We start from the raw sequence: 21173 nt of genomic DNA, 5'->3' as shown, positions 1-21173 counted from the left end.
TGACCAAGTGAGAGTAATCGATGGTCAAACGCTCCAGCCGAACGCCACCCCATCCTTCCCCTACTTCGCGATTATGAAGGATAGATTATACCGAATGACACAGGACACTCAAACTAAAGAGCGAGTCACGCAGCTTTTAATTCCGAAGAGCCGTCGGGAATTAGTATTCCATGCGGCTCACTTTAATCCCATGGCTGGACACTTGGGGCAGGATAAAACACTAGCCCGAATAATGGCACGATTCTATTGGCCGGGGATTCGCGGCGATGTCCGTAGGTGGTGTACGGCATGCCGCGAATGCCAGTTAGTAAATCCAGCGGCCATTCCAAAAGTGCCTTTGCGCCCTCTACCATTAATCGAGACCCCGTTTGAGAGAATTGGGATGGATCTCGTCGGGCCATTAGATCGGTCAGCACGAGGGTACCGCTTTATATTAGTTCTGGTGGACTATGCAACGTTATACCCGGAAGCAGTGCCTCTGCGCAATATCTCCGCATGCAGTATTGCAGAGGCACTCTTCCGCGTCATCTCCCGAGTTGGAATCCCAAAAGAGATTCTGACTGATCAAGGCACTTCGTTTATGTCATGAACACTGCACAAACTGTATTGGTTACTGGGGATTAAGCCAATCCGCACCAGCGTGTATCACCCACAAACGGACGGTTTAGAAGAACAGTTCAACCGCACCCTCAAAAATATTATTAAGAAATTCGTAAGTGAGGACGCACGTAATTGGGATAAGTGGCTCGAACCCTTGCTGTTCTCAGTGCGAGAGGTCCCCCAAGCCTCCACGGGGTTCTCCCCATTCTAATTATTATATGGGCGTGAGCCGCGCGGCATCCTGGACGTGCTGCGGGAAAATTGGGAGGCGGGACCTTCACAAAGTAAGAATGAAATTCAGTATGTTATGGACCTGCGCGCAAAACTCCACACGCTCACCCACCTAACTCAGGAGAATTTGCGGCAGGGTACGCAAACAAGGGTACGCACCATAGAGAGTTCACACCGGGAGATAAGGTACTCATACTGTTGCCCACGTCGAGCTCCAAATTGATCGCCAAGTGGCAAGGACCCTTTGAGGTCACACAGCGAGTCGGGGACGTCGACTATGAGGTGAGGCGAATGGACAGGGGTGGGGCGCTACAGATTTACCACCTCAATCTGCTTAAACTCTGGAATGAGGAGGTCCCCGTGGTATTGGTGTCGGTGGTTCCAGAGAAGGCGGAGCTGGGGCCGGAGGTTCAAAAAGGGACATTGGCATCATATACCTCTCCGGTCCCCTGTGGAGACCACCTCTCCCCGACCCAACTCACGGAGGTCGCACAGTTGCAGACCGAGTTTTCGGATGTGTTCTCGCCCCTGCCCGGTCGCACTAACCTCATAGAGCACCACATAGAGACGCCCCGGGGGTGGTAGTGCGTTGCCGCCCTTACAGGCTACCCGAACACAAAAAAAAAGGTGGTTTGGGAAGAACTTCAGACCATGCTCGAAATGGGCATCGTCGAGGAGTCCCACAGTGACTAGAGCAGCCCGGTGGTCATGGTACCCAAGGCCGACAGGTCGGTCCAGTTCTGTGTGGACTATAGAAAAGTCAATGCGCTGTCTAAGTTCGACGCGTACCCAATGCCTCATATTGATGAGTTGCTCGATCGACTCGGCACTGCTCGCTTTTATTCGACGCAGGATTTGACGAAGGGATATTGGCAGATCCCCTTGACTCCACTATCCTGAGAAAAAACTGCCTTTTCCACACTGTTTGGTTTACACCAATTCGTCACCCTTCCGTTTGGGTTGTTTGGGGCGCCCGCTACGTTTCAGTGGCTGATGGACAGAGTCCTCCGCCCTCACGCCACTTATGCGGCCGCGTATTTAGATGACATCATCATCTATAGTAATGACTGACAGCGGCACCTCGAACATCTGAGGGCCGTCCTTAGGTCGCTGAGGTGAGCGGGGCTCACAGCCAACCCAAAGAAGTGTGCGATTGGGCAGGTGGAAGTACGGTATCTGGGCTTCCACTTGGGCAACGGGCAGGTGCGTCCCCAAATTAATAAGAGGGCAGCAATTGCGGCCTGCCCGAGGCCCACGATCAAAAAGGGGGTGAGACAGTTCCTGGGGCTGGCTGGCTATTATCGTAGGTTTATAACTAATTATTCGGACATCACCAGCCCGCTGACTGGGGTGTAGTGATGTTCTATAACTTGGCACTCTTATATTTCAATGGAAACTTCATGAATGTTTTACTGTGTCCTGGAGAGTGTTTTTACTTTGTAAATGAGGTTTTGTCTGTAACTGATCTTGTAATAACATTTATCTTTCCACTTTCTGTCATAATCATATTGTATACTGGGGTTTTTGTGATTGCTAAGAAACATGCCACTGCGATCAGAGAGCTTAATAATCACACACAGCCTGAAACACAGAAAATCACATCACACTTGATGAAATCTGAGAGAAAAGTAGCTAAAGTCCTCGGCATTTTAGTTTCTGTATTTCTGGTGCGTTTACTTCCATATTATATTTACAGAGTTTTAGATTATGTTATTGAAGTCCAGCAAGAAACTTTTCATACAATCATTTTCATAATTTGTCTTAATTCCACCATTAATCCATTTATTTATGCTCTGTTTTACTCGTGGTTCAGGAGGTGCATTAAATTAATTATCACTCTGCAAATATTCCAAACAGACTCTGCATTAATCAGTGTATTTTCATAAACAGCTGGGTTTTTTGTTTTGTTTTGTTTTGTTTTAATTCCACCTGATCATGTTCCCAAATATTGCTTTTACTGTATATTCATCATTATCTTCTTCTCCCTTGTCCAGCACTGCTGCCATTCCGGCTCCATTTGGACCCTCTTGAGCCATGTCATAATCACTGGAGCATAATTTTAAGCCAGATGCCCTTCCTGCCACAACCCTCACACCGGTTCATCAGAGGGTTCACCATCTTGCTTAAGAAATGTCCCAAGCACCTCGAGTGGAACAAGGCTGCGGAGGATGCCTTCAAAGAGCTCAAATCAGCCATCACAATAACACCAATTCTCAGACATCCAGATCCTTCAAAATCAATCATCGTGGCTGTAGATGCCTCCGAGACAGAAATGGGAGAGGTGTTGTCACAGCGCTTTGGGGAGAAGCCCAAGCTACACCCTGTTGCCTTTTTTTTTGAAGAAACTCTCAACGTCTACACAGAATTATGACATCAGGAATCTGGAACTTCTTGCAGTAAAGCTTTCCCTAGAGGAATGGAGACACTGGCTTGAGGGGGCCACACATCCATTTGTTATTCTCTCTGATCCTAAGAACCTTGAAAATCTAAAGACAGCCAAATGGCTGAATCCATGTCAGGCAAGGTGGGCACTCTTCTTCACACCTTTCCAGGTCACCATCTCCAACCTTACTAATTCCAGAAACACTAAGACCAATGCGTAATCCAGAATTCACACATCTACAACCATCAACCAAGAACCCACTCCTATCCTGCAACCTACATTGTTTTACAAAAGTATTTATCCCCCTTGATGTTTGTCCCATTTTGTTGCATTACAACCTGGAATAAAAATGGCTTGTTTGGGGGGGTTCGCATCATTTTATTTACACAACATGCCTACCACTTTAAAGGTGCAAAATGTTTTTTATTGCGAGACAAACAATAATTAAGAGGAAAAAACAGAAATCTGGAGTGTGCATAGGTATTCACCCCTTTCATATGAAATCCCTAAATAAGAGCTGGTCCAACCAGTTAACTTCATAAGTCACATAATTAGTTGATTAAGATCCACCTGTGTGCAATAAAGTGTCCTATGATCTGTGACATGATGTCTGCTTAAATCAACCTGTTCTGGAAGGCCCCTGACTCTGCAACATTATTAAGCAAGCAATATGATTACCAAGGAGCCTCCAAACAGGTCAGAGACAAAGTTGTGGAGAAGTATAGATCAGGGTTGGGTTATAAAAAATATCCCAAACTTTGAATATCCCACAGAGCACAATTAAATCAAATGTAGCAAGATGGAAAGATTATGGCACCACTACAAACCTGACAAGAGAAGGCCACCCACCAAAACTCACAGACCAGGCAAGGAGGGCATTAATCAGAGATGCAACAAAAACACCAAAAATAACACTGAAGGAGCTGCAAAGATCCACAGCAGAGATGGGAGTATCTGTCCATAGGACCACTTTAAGCCATACGCTCCACAGACCAGGGCTTTATGGAAGAGCAGCCAAAAAAGGCCAATGCTTAATGAAAAAAATATATAAGAAAACACATTTGGCGTTTGCCCAACAGCATGTGGCAGATTCCCCAAATACATGGAAGAAGATTCTCTGGTCAAATGAGACTAAAGTTGATCTTTTTGGCCATCATGGGAAACACGATATGTGGTACAAACGCAAAACTTTCCATCACTCTGAGAACACCATTCCTACAGTGAGCCATGGTGGTGGCAGCATCATGCTGTGGGGATGTTTTTCATCTGCAGCGACAAGAAAGCTGGTCAGAATTGAAGGAAAGATGGATGGCACTAAATATGGAGCAGTTCTGGAGGAAAACCTGTTTGAGTCAGCCAGAGTTTTGAGACTGGGACAAAGGTTCACATTCTAACAGGACAATGACCCTAAATACACTGCTAAAGATACATTACACTGGTTTAAAGGGAAACATTTAAATGTCTTGGAATGGCAGAGTCAAAGCCCAGACCTCAATCCAGTTGAGAATCTGAGGCATAACTTGAAGGTTGCTGTACACCGACGCAACCCATCTAACTTGAAGAGTTGGAGCAATTTTGCTTTGAGAAAAGGGCAAAAATCCCAGTGGCTAGATATGCTAAGCTAATAGAGACATACCCCAAGAGACTTGCAGCTGTAATTGCTCTACAAAGGTGGCTCTACAAAGTATTGGCTTTGGTGAGGGTGAATGCCTATGCACACTCCAGATTTCTGTTTTTTCATCTTAAGTATTGTTTTTGTCACAATAAAAAACAATTTGCACTTTTTAAAGTGTTAGGCATGTTGTGTAAATCAAATGGTGCTCACTCCCCCCCCAAAAAAAATCCATTTTAATTCCAGCTTGTAATGCAACAAAACAGGACAAACATGAAGTGGGATGAATACTTTTGCAAGACATTGTAAGTGTTTTGCTAATGCCATCACATGGGAAATTGACAAGGAAATAGTTCAAGCCCAACCTTGCGACCCTCCAGAAGCCTGTCCTCCTGGTCTTGTGTTCATCCCACCACAGTTCCAAGGCCAACTCATTACCTGGGCTCATTCATCCCCTGCGACTGGACATCCCAGTAGTCAACGTACATATCAGCTCATCTGAACTAGGTATTGGTGGGAGAACATGATGTCTGATTTCAACAGGTTCGTTTCCACTTGCTCTGCCTCTGCCTAAGCCAAGGTACCTTTGGCTCCACCCATGGGTAAACTCTGTCCGCTGGCTACACCCCAAAGACCCTGGTCCCATCTGGCCATAGATTTCATCATGGATCTACCCAAGTCGCAGAACAACACAGTCATCATGGTGGTCATTGACTGATTCTCCAAGGTGTTAAGGCTCATCCCCTTGCCTGGTCTACCCACTGCCTTTGAAACCACCGAACTCCTCTCCTCACATGTCCTCCAGTACTATGGGATCCCTGAAGACATTGTAAGTGAACGGGGCCCCCAGTTCACTTCCAGGGTGTGGACTAAGTTCATTGACAAGCTAGGGGTTTTGGTGAGTCTAACCTCAAAACACCACCCACAGTCCAATGGCCAAGTGGAATGCGCCAATCAGGAGATCGGGCGCGGCATGAGGGTGTTATCTCTGGAAACCCCAAAGACTGGTCACAATTCCTCCCCTGGGCTGAATAAACCCAAAATTCTATGAAACACTCTGCCACCCAGCTCACATCATTCCGGTGCATCCTTAGATATCAGCCACCATTGTTTCCATGAGACGACTCACCCTCACAAATCCTGGCAGTGGACTCCTGGTTCTGAAGAAGTGAACAAGTATGGCAAAGTGTTCACCAGAGGCTAGAACAGGTGGCCGGCAGGTATAAACTCTATGCGGACAAGCACAGAGGGGAAATACCTGTGTACTCACCTGGAGATGGTGTGTGGGTGTCCACAAAAGACCTGTGAGATCCCAACACATGGCAGAAGCTCTATGCCTGATACATGGGTCCTTTCAAAATCCTCCACGGAATTAACAGTCTTACAGACTTGAGCTCCCACAACATTGATGCCTGTCACCTACTTTTCATGTGTCATGCCTCAAACCTGCCATACAAGGACCCCTAGCCACCACTCAACCAGCCACTGAACCTCCCTTGCCTGTAGAACTGGAGGAACAACCAGTATATCAGGTCCATAAGATCATCAACTCCCATTGTAGACATGGCAACCTGGAATATCTGGTGGACTGGGAGGGGTATGGTCCAGAGGAATGCAGCTGGGTGCTTGCCAACATTATCCTAGACGCACTTCTCACTCAACAATTCTATACCAAACATCCCAAAAAGCCAGCACCCAGGAAAAGAGGTCATCCCAGAAAAGAAAGTGCTCCCAGAATGAACACCTTGGGGTGTTGAGTGCCCTCCCTCTGCCGAATATTGATTGAAGACACACCTGTTCCGAATTTCCTGTAATCAGCTCTGCCTATTTAAGGACAGCAAACACACACATTGTGATGTATGGTTCAGTTTATCCATACCTGATTATACTGAGCTGTTGTTCCTAGCTGACTCTCAGTGACTCTGACCCTATTTTCTGTTAATCCCTGACTCTGAACGCTCGCTTAATCTCTGACATACTGTCTGCACATCGACCGACCTCTTGCTCGACTCTGACCTCATCATTTGTCTCACGATTTGGATTTGGCTGCCAGTTTGTGACACACCCGTTCTCCCCTGCGACTGCATCCATAAGTGCCTGCACACAGACACTGAATATCGATAGAAATCTTGTTGATAGTAGTTTGAAATGAAACTATGAAGTGACAGGGACATACACCCACTCTGGCATCTTGATCACCCTTTTTAAAACTTTCATTATCCATAGGGCAGGTTCTTAACATAACAACTTTGTTTATATGTAGGCTTTGTTACATGAAATTTGGCATGATGGTGTATATTATTCTCTGGCCTGTACCTATGAGGCCTTTTTCTCAACAAAGCATGACATCATTTATTATGTTGTCAAAGAAACTGGGGAGGCGTGATCAATTTCTGAACTATAAAATCACCAGGGCTGTTTGAGTCATAAGTCATTTAATTAGTTATTGTTTTCCTTGAAGCTCTGTAGGCATTAGTGAAATGATGTATTCATGAACCTGATGGACTTGAACCGATCTGATCGCTGTATGAATTTCTCCTGTCCAGAGAGATCTGTATCTCCTGCTGCTTATATCTTACTGTACGTGTGTTCAGCTGCTGTGGTTCTTCTAACAGTGTGTGGAAATCTGCTCGTCATCATCTCTGTATTTCACTTCAAGCAGCTTCACACACCAACAAACATGCTCGTGCTCTCTCTGGCCGTGTCGGATTTCTTTGTTGGTGCTATTGTAATGCCGCCGATGTTAATGTGGATAATCGAGTCATGCTGGATATTTGGGAGAGATTTCTGTCCCAGTTTTTTATTGATTAATGGATTCCTCACAATCGTGTCCATCTATAATATTGCTCTGATTGCTGTGGATCGATATTTGGCTCTCTCAATCCCCTTTCTCTACATGAACCATGTCTCTGTGAGGATTATTCTCGTTGTAATTATTTTTGACTGGGGTGTAGTGATGGTCTATAACTTGGCACTCTTATATTTCACTGGAATCTTCATGAATATTTTACTGTGTCCTGGAGAGTGTTTTTACTTACTAAATGAGGTTTGGTATGTAATTGATATTGTATTTTCATTTATCTTTCCACTTTCTGTCATAATCATATTGTATACTCGGGTTTTTGTGATTGCTAAAAAACATGCCACTGTGATCAGAGAGCTTAATAATCACACACGGCCTGAAACACAGAAAATCACATCGCACTCGATGAAATCTGAGAGAAAAGCAGCTAAAGTCCTCGGCATTTTAGTTTCTGTATTTCTAGTGTGTTTACTTCCATATTTTATTTACAGCTTATTAGGTGATATTATTGAAGTCCAGCAAGCAACTTTTCATACAGTCATTTTCATAATTTATCTTAATTCCACCATGAATCCATTTATTTATGCTCTGTTTTATCCATGGTTTAGGAGGTGCATTAAATTAATTATCACTCTGCAAATATTCCAAACAGACTCTGCATTAATAAACGTACTTTCATGAACAGCCTTTTTCTACTCCACTTGATGTTCCCAAATATTCTTTCGATTACGTTCATTATGCCATATATTAAATATGTTTTATATATATATATATATATAAAACAGTCCTTAATCTATATTTCAGCTTTCATTTCCTGATATTTACATATAGATGTATTAAAAAGACAAGAACATGACACCACTGGTGTGCCAAAGTATACAAACTGATAGTCTTTAGGTAAATTAAAGTAATTAACACTTAATATTTGGTTGCATATCCCTTGTTTGCAATAACTACATCAAGCCGGTTACCCTGTGACATCACCAAACTGTTGTTGTATTTTTGTAATGGGTTTCCAGGCTTGTAGCACAGCTTCTTTCAGTTTTATCACTTCTCTCTATACATGAGTGACCTCTGGCCTCATGAGGTGGAGAACCAGACACTCCAGGGTCTTCATAATATAGGATGTTAAGGCCACCGGGCAGTAATCGTTTATCTCAACTGGTCACCCTACTTTGGGCATCGGTACGAGACAGGATGTTTTCAACTGCACTGGAACTTTGCCTAGTCATAGACTCATGTTGAAGACCCACCAGAGGGGCTCAGCTCGCTGGGCTGCACAGTCCTTCAGGAGCCTTGGACACACACCGTTTGGGCCTGCTGCTTTCCCTGGACGCAGTCTCCCAAGCTCCACCCTCACCTCATCAACTGTGAAGGATGGGGGCAAGTAACCAGAAGTGGTGGGTGCTGCAGCTGCATTGGTAGGGGAGCTGTTGCATACAGGAGACAGTAGAGTGGACAGTGGAGCAGGAGCAGCATCTGAAGTGATGGTGGGAGAGCCAAATACTTGTTTTGTAATGTTGAGTAGCTAGTCTGATAATAATAAGAAGGAATTTGGCCTTACCTGAAGTAGGCTAAATGTAAAATAACAGCATTCTAGGCTGTAGGTGAATATCTTTTAATGTTGTTATTTTTATGTATAATGTTATTTTAGTCAGCAGCAACTGTTAACTGAAATTATAACATTTAAGATGTTAACATCGTCCTGGCCTGCAGGCAATCCCTGGTGGGGTCAACAATGAAAAAACAAAAAAACAATTACAGCATTTTTTTTCAAAAACTGAGCAATGTAAGTATCATATTGCCTGTTAACTTTCCCAGATGTGGCAGATATTCTTTTGATAATGTTGAGTAGCTAGTCTGACAATAATAAGAAGGCATTTACACTTACCTGAAGGCACGAGTGTGAATCATTTCAATTTTTTTTTGTTATTAATTTTTGGACATTCCCTTTTTGTTAGAAGTTACAGTTAAAGTTTTTGTGATGATATTCTTCATCCTGCTGAGCTCAGCAAATGTTTAAATAAAACATGCAGAAGACATGAAATTTTAGAGCCTGATTAATATACCAGACAAATAACAATTTGATCATGTATGGCTAGTGTTGACCAGGTAGGCCTTTGTCTACCAATGTTCATTCAGTTAGAAATCTCACAATTCTAATGTATATGGAAGCTTCAGTACATACAGTGTGTATATGTGTGTATATATATATATATATATATATATATATATATATATATATATATATATATATATATTATATGCATTTTCACAAAATGGAATCATTTGCTGACAGCTCAGTCCCACCCAGTTCAAAAATCCTATCTGCGCCCCTGATTGGCTATAATAATAATAATAACAACAAGTGTTGCCAGGCAAAACAGACCTCGCGTGGTAGCACCAATGACTTGACCTGCCTAATATTTGACCCCCAACCACAAAGAAACTATGAGAGATACCCCATCATGTAGCATATCAATGGAAGCAGAATTGAAAGATGAACATTTTGGATTTGGTTTGAAGTAAATATGATGAATATGAAGGAAGATATTGCAAAAAAATGATTTTGACCTTTTTGGTGACCTTAACCTTGAACGGATGACCCTTAAAATGTTGGAGGTTCTATTTGAGACCAATACCCATCTATCCTGAAAGTTTCATGGAGATTGGTCCAGCCATTTTTCCATAATGTTGATAACAAAATAACAAAGAAACAAACAAAGAAACCCCACCGAAAACAATACCTCGTCCCCTGGTGGACTCCGTCCCGGGCAAGGTAATAATAATATATACAGTATGTGTCCACAACTTACATAACATATCATTTGGTGTTTTAGAATTAAGATACAAAAACGTAACTGTGTTCTGCTAAAGGTAGAGATTCATTTAGTAAAAACAGGGATTGTTAGCAGAATTACAATTTCAAAATAGGTTTTAAAATGAACAGTATACTGCCAGTGCATACGCACACACATATTACAAAACTTCACGAGTCTCAGGGCGGAGTATACTTCAGGCATGAGAATTTTCTGCCGATCGGCGGATTTCCGACTTTTTCAAACCAAAATGATCGTTTTTGAGATCGATGTAAATCCGTTGAGAAATTTTCGGGGGGGGTGTATGATTAACGATCTGTGGTCACCTTATAACACAGACATCCCAAGTCTCCCGGAACTTCCGGGAGTCTCCTGCATATTGATAGACGTGAGCAAGAGCGTGCGCGCGCAACATTAAGGTCTGCATCACGCATCTTAGAATGTGCGCGCGCAAGGGAGACTGTGTGCAGTGTTGCCAGATACTGCTGACGTTTTCCATCCCAAAATATGTTCAAAACCCGCCAAAATGCACTTAAAACCGCCCAATGTGGCAACACTGCCTGTGTGCCTGTTCATGTAGCGCATGCCAGACAAAGAGCATCCTGATTGGGTTACTCAGCAAAATAAGCCAATCAGCTTTCACTGTGGGCGGGCTTTTATCCCTTTTCTCGAGGACCGAAGTTTTCAGTTGAGTCAGTGCGGCCTACAGGATCGTCATGGCAGAGAGAGCACGCGCCCCAAAAAACCAAAGTACAAAACCCACTTCACCTCAGATTACACAAAATAATCTCCCTGTCGAATAAGGGTCAACAATAATGACAGTTTCGCGTGATGTACTGTTTGCAACAGTGATTTCAGCATTGCCCATGGTGGCTTAAGTGATTGTAAAGGACATGTTGAGGTGAGGAGTGTCATTTCATGCGTGTAGCAGTTCAGTATTGGTGGGTGGAGCACAGAGGACGGCAGGACAGAGATCAGGTTCACAAAAGCATTTATTGCTAGACTTTTCAGGCTAAAGGCCCGGTCACACAGCACTCCGCGTCTATATCACGTACAAAAAGATAGAAAAATCAGGTGGACGTGGTCGTAAGTGGTAATTTTTGGTCAATTTTGGCTTTGCCGTGCTTTGTACGGGGTATGGCCGTCGGCGGCTGTTTCACTGCCATAGCACTGCCAAATCACGGGTAACCGCGGCTCAGCATCGTTGGATAAGCGGCTTGCTGCGCATATAAAAGCGGTAGGATATGTTGAGCCTGTATCAGTTGGTTCTGTTGGTGCTGGAGCATTAAGATGAGGACATCACAGCGTTGAGGGTTCATGTTCACCCCTTGACATCTAGACTGCAGGTGCCGAGGTCTCAGAAAATTACAGTATTTACATGCCGCAAATCAGAAGTGATGCAGAAGTGATTAGATAGTGATCAATCGAATTTAGAACTTGTTTGAGACGTCGTTTAACGGGCTTAGACAGTGCTATGTACGCGGAAAAATCCATTTCTCAGTGATAAGCCGCTAAACACACGCTATATCCCGTGATACCAACGCGTAACACCCGTCCGATGACCGTGCTCTGCCCGTGATAGACCGCCAAACTTTCGCGTCTTACCACGTCTCCCCAAGTTTTAATAACGGCCGGGACACTGATTATCACGTGTTTTTCACCTGTGTTGCACGTCTTTACCACGTGTGCCGGCCGTGGTTGTCCGCGGTCTAAAGTTTTGAGCAGTCCAAAACTTTTTGCCGCGTCCGACGCCGTTCCGATTTTCCCCTGCGTCCTGTCACGTCTGTATATCGACTGTAACACGTCTTAACTTCGACATCAACACGAACAATATCGTCTGCTTCACGGGAGAGCACTTTTTGACGGGTTTTGGCCGTGATAAAGCCGTAAAGCGCTGTGTGACCGGGCCTTAACAACTTCCCACACTCAAACAGACACACACAACTGGCGTCTTGTTCAGGGCTGAGCTCCTTCCGCTCTCGCTCTCCCTCCTGATATAGGGCGCGGTCACTGGGAAGACACACAAACACAGGTTAATTGCTCTCAGGTGTAGTGATTCTGCCACTTACCTTCCCTGACTCCGCCCTCCTGTCACAGACTGGTGCTTGACCACGCCCCCGCTGCCACATACCCCCACCGCCCGACTCAGGCCGGCCGGCTGTCCGGCCTGCAGCCGACTCCCCCCCCCCCCCCCGACGGGAGAGGAAGTCCACCATGACCATCTGCGCCCCCGGCCTGTGGTCCACCTTGAAATTAAAAGGTTGGAGCGCCAGATACCAAGGGGTGGTCCGCGCGTTGGCATCTTTCATGCGGTGGAGCCACTGGAGGGGCGCGTGGTCCGAACAGAGGGTGAAAGGGTGCCCCAGCAGGTAGTACCAGAGGGCAAGAACCGCCCACATGATGGCCAAACACTCTTTCTCTATGGTGCTGTAGCGCCCCTCATGCACCGATAGCTTCCTGCTGATATACAGGACAGGGCGGTCCTCCCCCTCCACCTCCTGGGACAAAACCGCCCCCAGCCCTCTGTCCGACGCATCGGTCTGCAACATAAAAGGGAGAGAAAAGTCAGGGGAGTGTAGAAGTGGCCCCCCACACAGTGCAGCCTTTACCTCTGAGAAAGCCCGCTGGCACTGCTCCGTCCACTGGACCGGATCTGGTGCCCCCTTTTTAGTGAGATCAGTCAGCGGGCTGGTGACGTCCGAATAATTAGGTATAAACCTAAAATAATAGCCAGCCAGCCCCAGGAACTGTCTCATGCCCTTTTTGGTCTTGGGCCTCGGGCAGGCCGCAATTGCTGCCGTCTTATTAATTTGGGGACGCACCTGCCCGTTGCCCAAGTGGAAGCCCAGATACCGTACTTCCACCCACCCAATCACACACTTCTTTGGGTTGGCTGTGAGCCCCGCTCGCCTCAGCGACCTAAGGACGGCCCTCAGATGTTCTAGGTGCCGCTGCCAGTCATTACTATAGATGATGATGTCATCTAAATACTCAGCCGCGTAAGTGGCGTGAGGGCGGAGGACCCTGTCCATCAGCCGCTGAAACGTAGCGGGCACCCCAAACAGCCCAAACGGAAGGGTGATGAATTGGTGTAAACCAAACGGTGTGGAAAAGGCCGTTTTTTTCTCGGGATAGTGGAGTCAAGGGGATCTGCCAATATCCCTTCGTCAAATCCTGCGTCGAATAAAAGCGAGCAGTGCCGAGTCGATCGAGCAACTCATCAATACGAGGCATTGGGTATGCATCGAATTTAGACAGGGTTAGGGTTAGGGTTAGGGTTAGTTACTGACAGTATACTGCCAGTGCACATGCACACACATATTACAAAACTTCACGAGTCTCAGGGCGGAGTATACTTCCGTGGACATGGCTTCTCACAACACAGACACGAACATGCACATGGCTGTCTCCAAAGTATTCACGATTTTCTGCTGTTACACAAGCTGAATGCATGTATAATTCGGCTTTATTGTCACATCATTCTGGTCTTGAGTGAAACCACAGCTAATCTTACAGGAACCAATTCATTATCATGGCCTGGAGTAAAAGAACTGCTTTCACTGGGAGGAAATTTCATCAGTATTGTGTCTTTAAAGCAGAAAAGGGGACAAAAACTCATCAAATGACGTGAATATTATGATACTTGGATGAGGTTACTGACCACATTTTTAACCAGCGAATTACTAATTGTATTGGAATATATTTTAACGTAACCTCCCAACCCTGACAATGCCTACTTTGCCTATTTGTTCAAACAAGGTATGATATTACCTCATATGTATTATGCTGTCACTCAAACTCAGGGGGCATAATCTATTTCTATACTATAAAAGCACCAGAGCTGCATGACCCATAAGTTATTCAACTGTGACCTTACACACTGGTTTACAGTCGTAGCATGTGATACATGACGGGTTTCTTTTAGCTCTGTAGGCATTAGTGAAATGCTGTATTCATGAATCAGATGGAGTTTAACCAATCTGATCGCTGTGTGAATTTCTCCTGTCCAGAGAGATCTGTATCTCCTGCTGCTTATATCTTACTGTACGTGTGTTCAGCTGGTGTGGTTCTTCTAACAGTGTGTGGAAATCTGCTCGTCATCATCTCTGTTTTTCACTTCAAGCAGCTTCACACACCAACAAACACACTCGTGTTCTCTCTGGCCATGTCGGATTTCTTCGTTGGTGCTTTTCTAATGCCGCCGATATTGATCTGGATAATCGAGTCATGCTGGATATTTGGGAGAGACGTCTGTCTCTACCTTTTAATGATTTCTGGTTTCATCACAATCGTGTCCGTCTATAATGTTGCTCTGATTGCTGTTGATCGATATTTGGCTCTCTCAAACCCCTTTCTCTACATGAACCATGTCTCTGTGAGGATCACTCGTGTTGTAATTGTTTTTGACTGGGGTGTAGTGATGGTCTATAACATGGCACTCTTATATTTCAATGGAAACTTCATGAATGTTTTACTGTGTCCTGGAGAGTGTTTTTACTTTCTAAATGAGGTTTGGTCTGTAATTGATATTGTATTTTCATTTATCTTTCCACTTTCTGTTATAATCATATTGTATACTCGGGTTTTTGTGATTGCTAAGAAACATGCCACTGTGATCAGAGAGCTTAATAATCACACACGGTCTAAAACACAGAAAATCACATCACACTCGATGAAATCTGAGAGAAAAGCAGCTAAAGTCCTCGGCATTTTAGTTTCTGTATTTCTGGTGTGTTTACTTCCATATTTTATTTACAGCTTATTAGGTTATGTTATTGAAGTCCAGCAAGAAACTGTTCATATTATCATTTTCATAATTTGTCTTAATTCCACCATTAATCCATTTATTTATGCTCTGTTTTACCCGTGGTTCAGGAGGTGCATTAAATTAATTATCACTCTGCAAATATTCCAAACAGACTCTGCATTAATCAATGTATTTTCATAAACAGCTGGGGCTTTCTTTGTTTGTTTTTTTGTTTTGTTTTAATTCCACCTGATCATGTTCCCAAATATTGCTGTTAACCTAGTAACAGAGGACGTAAAGGGAACATTAGAATTTGGTTCTCTAAAGGTTAGGTTATAACCAAACCAAAAACTACCATTTAAAAAACGTTCCCTTTGGTTACAGCAAAAACCAAACAAAGGCTAACGTTCCTTGAACTTTTAGGGAACCCCTCATATGAAACGTTAGCCAGTAGTTGCACTGCTATCACCACACAACGTTATGCTTGGCTGTTTTTTGGTTGTTCTGAGAACCAGTGCTGACAGTTTTTGTTTCCTTGATATTTTACACTAGGCCAGCCTAGTGTGACATTATTTATTAATTTCTCCTGTTCATTTTTATGGTAGGGGTAAATTGGACTAAAGTGCAAATAGAGTAAAATACAAAAAGTTATGATATTTGTTTTAAATTCAGTGAAATGGAGACATACACAAAAGTAGGTCTAACTTACAAAGAGTGCAAAGAGTACCATACAAAGTGAATTATATTGCAAGTTGCATTCCAACCGGGGTTCCCCATTCATTGTGTGTGTGGTAGGCAAGAGCCTAATTACCTGATAATGCAAGCCATTGGTAGGCTGCTATTAAGATTCCACATATTAAATGGCTGATTAGCTGGCCATTGCATTTTATCTTTTGCAAACTTGTTTAAAGACAACATTATTGGTGCTGGATTTGGTGGACCCCTTGCATTTGTGGCCTTAAAAAACAATATTTCAAATTATATCCCGCAGTACAACAGTTTTTTCCCCCTAATGATTTGGTATGTTCTCTCCTTTTTCTCTTGGCTATGAAAAACTGTGTGTATATCACTGTATTAGTGCAGCCTTCATTCATTGTTTCTCCATTCATTGTTTTTATAGCACATTAATTGAACCAAAGCTGAAATAGAAAGAGTAAAGTAGGCTCCAATAAAATAAGTACAGATGTCTCAAGTTGTTTTAAGTTGTTTTAAATTCAGTGAAATGCAGACACACATAAGTAGGCCAAGAGCCTAATTACTTGATAATGACAGCCATTGTTAGGCTACTGCTATTCAGATTACACACATTAAATGGCTGATTAGCTGGCCATTGCATTTTATCTTTTGCAAACTGGTTTAAAGACAACATTTATTGATGCTGGGCTTTGTGGACCCATTGTATTTGTGGCCTTAAAAAACAATATTTAATTTTTTATCCTGCAGTACAACACAGTTTTTTCCCCTAATGACTTGGTATGTTCTCTCCTTGTTTCTCTTGGCTATGAAAAACAGTGAGCATATCACTGTATTAGTGCAGCCCACAGACCTAAAGTAAACTATAGACCCTTTTCAGTCACATGACCTTCGTAAACGCGACCGCCATTTTGGACATGTAGTGGACTTCAGCTCGAATCGGTTTGAATGCGAGGAAGGCGACAAACGAAAAACATAAAAGAAAACAAAGCGAGATGCAGAAAACACCTTCACTATCCAGCGACGTAGGGCATTTACAGGGCGAGCAGAGGGAGAGGTATTTGCAAAAATTGAGGTTAGCAGGCTTAGAGAATGACGTTTACCTGCTTCCACCAGGATTGTTCACTGACGTACGGAAGTACACGAAGCCCTCATCTTTACCTGACTTCGGTCCACATGATCTGTATACCTATGTCGTTAAAAACCCATCGCCATACACATACACGCCAACGTCCGAGGTTCCGGAGCGCGCTCCGGCTTGCTCCCCCTCAAATTAAGCAGCAAATTAATTTGAGAGGAACCTCGGCCGGAGCACTCCGGGAGCAAGCCGGCGCACGCTGCTTAATTTGAGGGGAACCTCAGCCGGAGCACTCTGGGAGCAAGCCGGAGCGCGCTGCTTAATTTGAGGGGGAGCAAGCCGGAGCGCGCTCCGGAACCTCGGACGTTGGCTCCAGCAGCTATTTATACTGGATCCGATGTAAATAGCTGCCGGATCATAATTACAGTAAACTAGTAAATACAGTAAAGGAAAAACTTGAGACTGAAAGGTTTTAACAGTCATCCCAATGACTGAACGTAAACATTGCTACAGTAACATACCAGCTACTTGTTGACATTAGCTAGTCAACAATAGCTACTACAGAAGAACAAAGAGGTTACAATGGGTTATTTTAACCTATTTGGTTACACACTCGCCGCCACAGAATGTTAACACCAATGTAATGCCTTTTCTGGCTAATTTTATTCGTCTTACCTCCAACAAAGTGGTCACTACACAAGCGTTGGTATGCCGAGGGCTGCCAATCTTTCCTGTTACTGGCCGCTATCCATCTTCTCCATTGAGATCCGATAAAATGATAAACCTTGCCTTGTTTGTTGATGGTTACTACATCCAGGTGCACAACAATATAGTGGCATGATGGAAGTCTTGCTGAAAGTAAAAACTTTCTTTGCTGCCATTCCTCAATGTTGGCTGTGGTAAACTACTGGTAGTGCATGTCCAAAATGGCGGCCGCATTTGTCATGACGTCACGTGAAAAGGGTCTATAGACCACTTTCACTGACGTCACCCGAAACTGGAAGTAAACAGACCCTGCGCCATTTTGGAAGACCAACAAACTCGTGATTAGGGCAGCGGTATGTGAACCCACGAGAATAAAGTGGAGTGGCAAACGACTTAAACAAACAAATCTGAGCTCTTTTATTTATGATTTATTGGCCCAACAGTAGACTTGAAAGAAACCTGTGTGAGACTTGGCAAAAAACTGTGGATATAATGGATAAGTCTGTGCATGATCTGCGGACACTTTGAGGTAAGCAAACGCAAGAAATTCAGATTTAAAACATGCTAAATTGGCCTCAAGTTGATAACTGTATGAGGAGCAAGCCTCCCAGACTTGTACAATTTAATAATAATAATAATAATAATAATAATAATAATAATAATAATAATTTAGGATGGTTTGGGGCTTGCTCTCCCTCCTATTATATAAATAAAACATAGTTGTTGTGTAGGCATATATCATAAATACATATGTATAATTTGGATAAATTAACCTAAATTATGGATACCTTAATAGTAACAAAAAGTACTAATTTTTCAACTGAAAAGATATATTATTAAAAGATAAATATCAACAAGATTACCTTGGCCATAACTATGTGTAGGTTATTCTGAATAACAGCTGTAATATCACGAACCAAGCCACTAACAACATAATTGTAAGCCTGTAGGCCTTTGTAGGCTTTCAAGTCATCAGCAGTGTAGGCAGTGGGTGTAAGCAACAAATAGTTTACAATGTCTGGGTAGCAAACAGATGGCAGAATTGGTGTCCGGTCCTCCTTATGTATCTGACACGGAGAAATAATATAAATCGTGCTGCCTACCAGATTACAGTCGTCTGTTTTATTGTATCAGTACTAGTATCACTGACTATACTCATCAGTCATAGATTAGTCGAGTACAACATGACCAGGTTGCTTTTTTTCCATTTGACTGTCGCAAGTTTTTTCAGGCTGGTACAGTCAAAAATTGAAAAACGTTTTGGCCTACTAAACTAGTCATCGATTCTACTAGTGTATTAATTGGAGTCGACATGAAAACGTTCGGTAAAAACTTTAAACCAGTACAATCTCTTCTTCAAAGTTTCACCAAATGGTTTTATTTATGCAATTTAAAGATCATAATACTGTATAACTTTGGTCGAGTAAAAACACGGAGCAAAAACATGGCTGAATCCTGAATGACTCCTATTTGTTTAAAGAGTGGACTACATATGTGGCAAAATGTAATTTCTTTTTCCCTGCCATGGAAGCGCACTTGTATACCGAGGAGGAAAGCAATTTGCATTACAGCCGTGAGGCGGCTCGGCTCGGTTTTCCCTTTCAGGCGCTCTCGTTTTCTGTTAGAATTTGGTAAAGAAAAACATATATATATTATTTACCAGCTTACCGGGTCCATTAACATAAATCTGACAGCTGACAAGGTCGGGATATAAACGAACTTTTGCGTTAAACTGTGTGCTTGGATTCACATAATTTTTTCTGAGTCTTATCATATGGGTCAAACCCATCAATCACAGCCAGTTTCTCCACATACCGTGCCCTTTCTGCAGCTGGTAATGTACTCACATAACCCGAATTATTATCCATCGTGTCACTTTACTCTCGCTCGTACTTTGTTTTATATTGTGAGTGCATGTACTTGGTCTTCCAATATGGCGCCTAACAAAATCTCGTGGCGCGGTGACATCATGTGAAAGGGGTCTATACTGGCAGTCGGTCACGTGGTACCGGAATCTGCGGCCTCATCATTTGTCTCACGATTTGGATTTGGCTGCCAGTTTGTGACACACACGTTCTCCCCTGCGACTGCATCCATAAGTGCCTGCACCCAGACACTGAATATCAATAGAAATCTTGTTGAAATGAAACTATGAAGTGACAGGGACATACACCCACTCTGGCATCTTGATTTATTCATAAGATGTCTTTTCATCACCCTTTTTAAAACTTTCATTATCAATAGGGCAGGTTCTTAACATAACAACTTTGTTTATATGTAGGCTTTGTTACATGAAATTTGACATGATGGTGTATATTATTCTCTGGCCTGTACCTACGAGGCCTTTTTCTCAACAAAGCATGACATCATTTATTATGTTGTCAAAGAAACTGGGGAGGCGTGATCAATTTCTGAACTATAAAATCACCAGGGCTGTTTGAGTCATAAGTCATTTAATTAGTTACTGTTTTCCTTGAAGCTCTGTAGGCATTAGTGAAATGTTGTATTCATGAACCTGATGGAGTTTAACCAGTCTGATCGCTGTGTGAATTTCTCCTGTCCAGAGAGATCTGTATCTCCTGCTGCTTATATCTTACTGTACGTGTGTTCAGCTGCTGTGGTTCTTCTAACAGTGTGTGGAAATCTGCTCGTCATCATCTCTGTTTTTCACTTCAAGCAGCTTCACACACCAACAAACACACTCGTGTTCTCTCTGGCCGTGTCGGATTTCTTTGTTGGTGCTTTTGTAATGCCGCCGATGTTAATCTGGATAATCGAGTCATGCTGGATATTTGGGAGAGATTTCTGTACCAGTTTTTTATCGATTAATGTTTTCATCACAATCGTCTCCATCTATAATGTTGCTCTGATTGCTGTGGATCGATATTTGGCTCTCTCAAACCCCTTTCTCTACATGAACCATGTCTCTGTGAGGATTATTCTCGTTGTAATTATTTTTGACTGGGGTGTAGTGATGGTCTATAACTTGGCACTGTTATATTTCAATGGAATCTTCAGGAATGTTTTACTGTGTCCTGGAGAGTGTTTTTACTTTCTAAATGAGGTTTGGTCTGTAATTGATATTGTATTTTCATTTATCTTTCCACTTTCTGTCATAATCATATTGTATACTCGGGTTTTTGTGATTGCTAAGAAACATGCCACTGCGATCAGAGAGCTTAATAATCACACACAATCTAAAACACAGAAAATCACATCACACTCGATGAAATCTGAGAGAAAAGCAGCTAAAGTCCTCAGCATTTTAGTTTCTGTGTTTCTACTGTGTTTTCTTCCATATTTTATTTATAGCTTATTAGGTGATGTTATTGAAGTCCAGCAAGAAACTTTTAATACAATCATTTTCATAATTTTTCTTAATTCCACCATTAATCCATTTATTTATGCTCTGTTTTATCCATGGTTTAGGAGGTGCATTAAATTAATTATCACTCTGCAAATATTCCAAACAGACTCTGCATTAATAAACGTACTTTCATGA

At 43.0% G+C, this 21173-nt stretch overlaps 3 protein-coding genes across 3 annotated transcripts; all 3 read left to right on the top strand.

Moving 5' to 3' along the window:
* The first annotated feature begins 7317 nt into the window (after positions 1 to 7317).
* Positions 7318 to 8310, top strand: LOC132871229 (trace amine-associated receptor 13c-like). Its single transcript, XM_060905353.1, has one exon. The coding sequence runs from the start codon at positions 7318 to 7320 to the stop codon at positions 8308 to 8310; it is 993 nt and encodes a 330-aa protein (XP_060761336.1).
* Positions 8311 to 14403: 6093 nt separating this feature from the next.
* On the top strand, positions 14404 to 15396 carry LOC132871220 (trace amine-associated receptor 13c-like). Its single transcript, XM_060905341.1, has one exon. The coding sequence runs from the start codon at positions 14404 to 14406 to the stop codon at positions 15394 to 15396; it is 993 nt and encodes a 330-aa protein (XP_060761324.1).
* A 4784-nt stretch (positions 15397 to 20180) lies between these two features.
* On the top strand, positions 20181 to 21173 carry LOC132871214 (trace amine-associated receptor 13c-like). Its single transcript, XM_060905329.1, has one exon. It carries the CDS (start codon positions 20181 to 20183, stop codon positions 21171 to 21173), a length of 993 nt encoding a protein of 330 aa, XP_060761312.1.

The sequence above is a fragment of the Neoarius graeffei genome, chromosome 2 (assembly GCF_027579695.1).
Source record: "Neoarius graeffei isolate fNeoGra1 chromosome 2, fNeoGra1.pri, whole genome shotgun sequence".
Classification (NCBI taxonomy): domain Eukaryota; kingdom Metazoa; phylum Chordata; class Actinopteri; order Siluriformes; family Ariidae; genus Neoarius; species Neoarius graeffei.
Note: the sequence above shows the minus strand (reverse complement) of the source record. Positions and strands in the feature narration are given on the sequence as shown.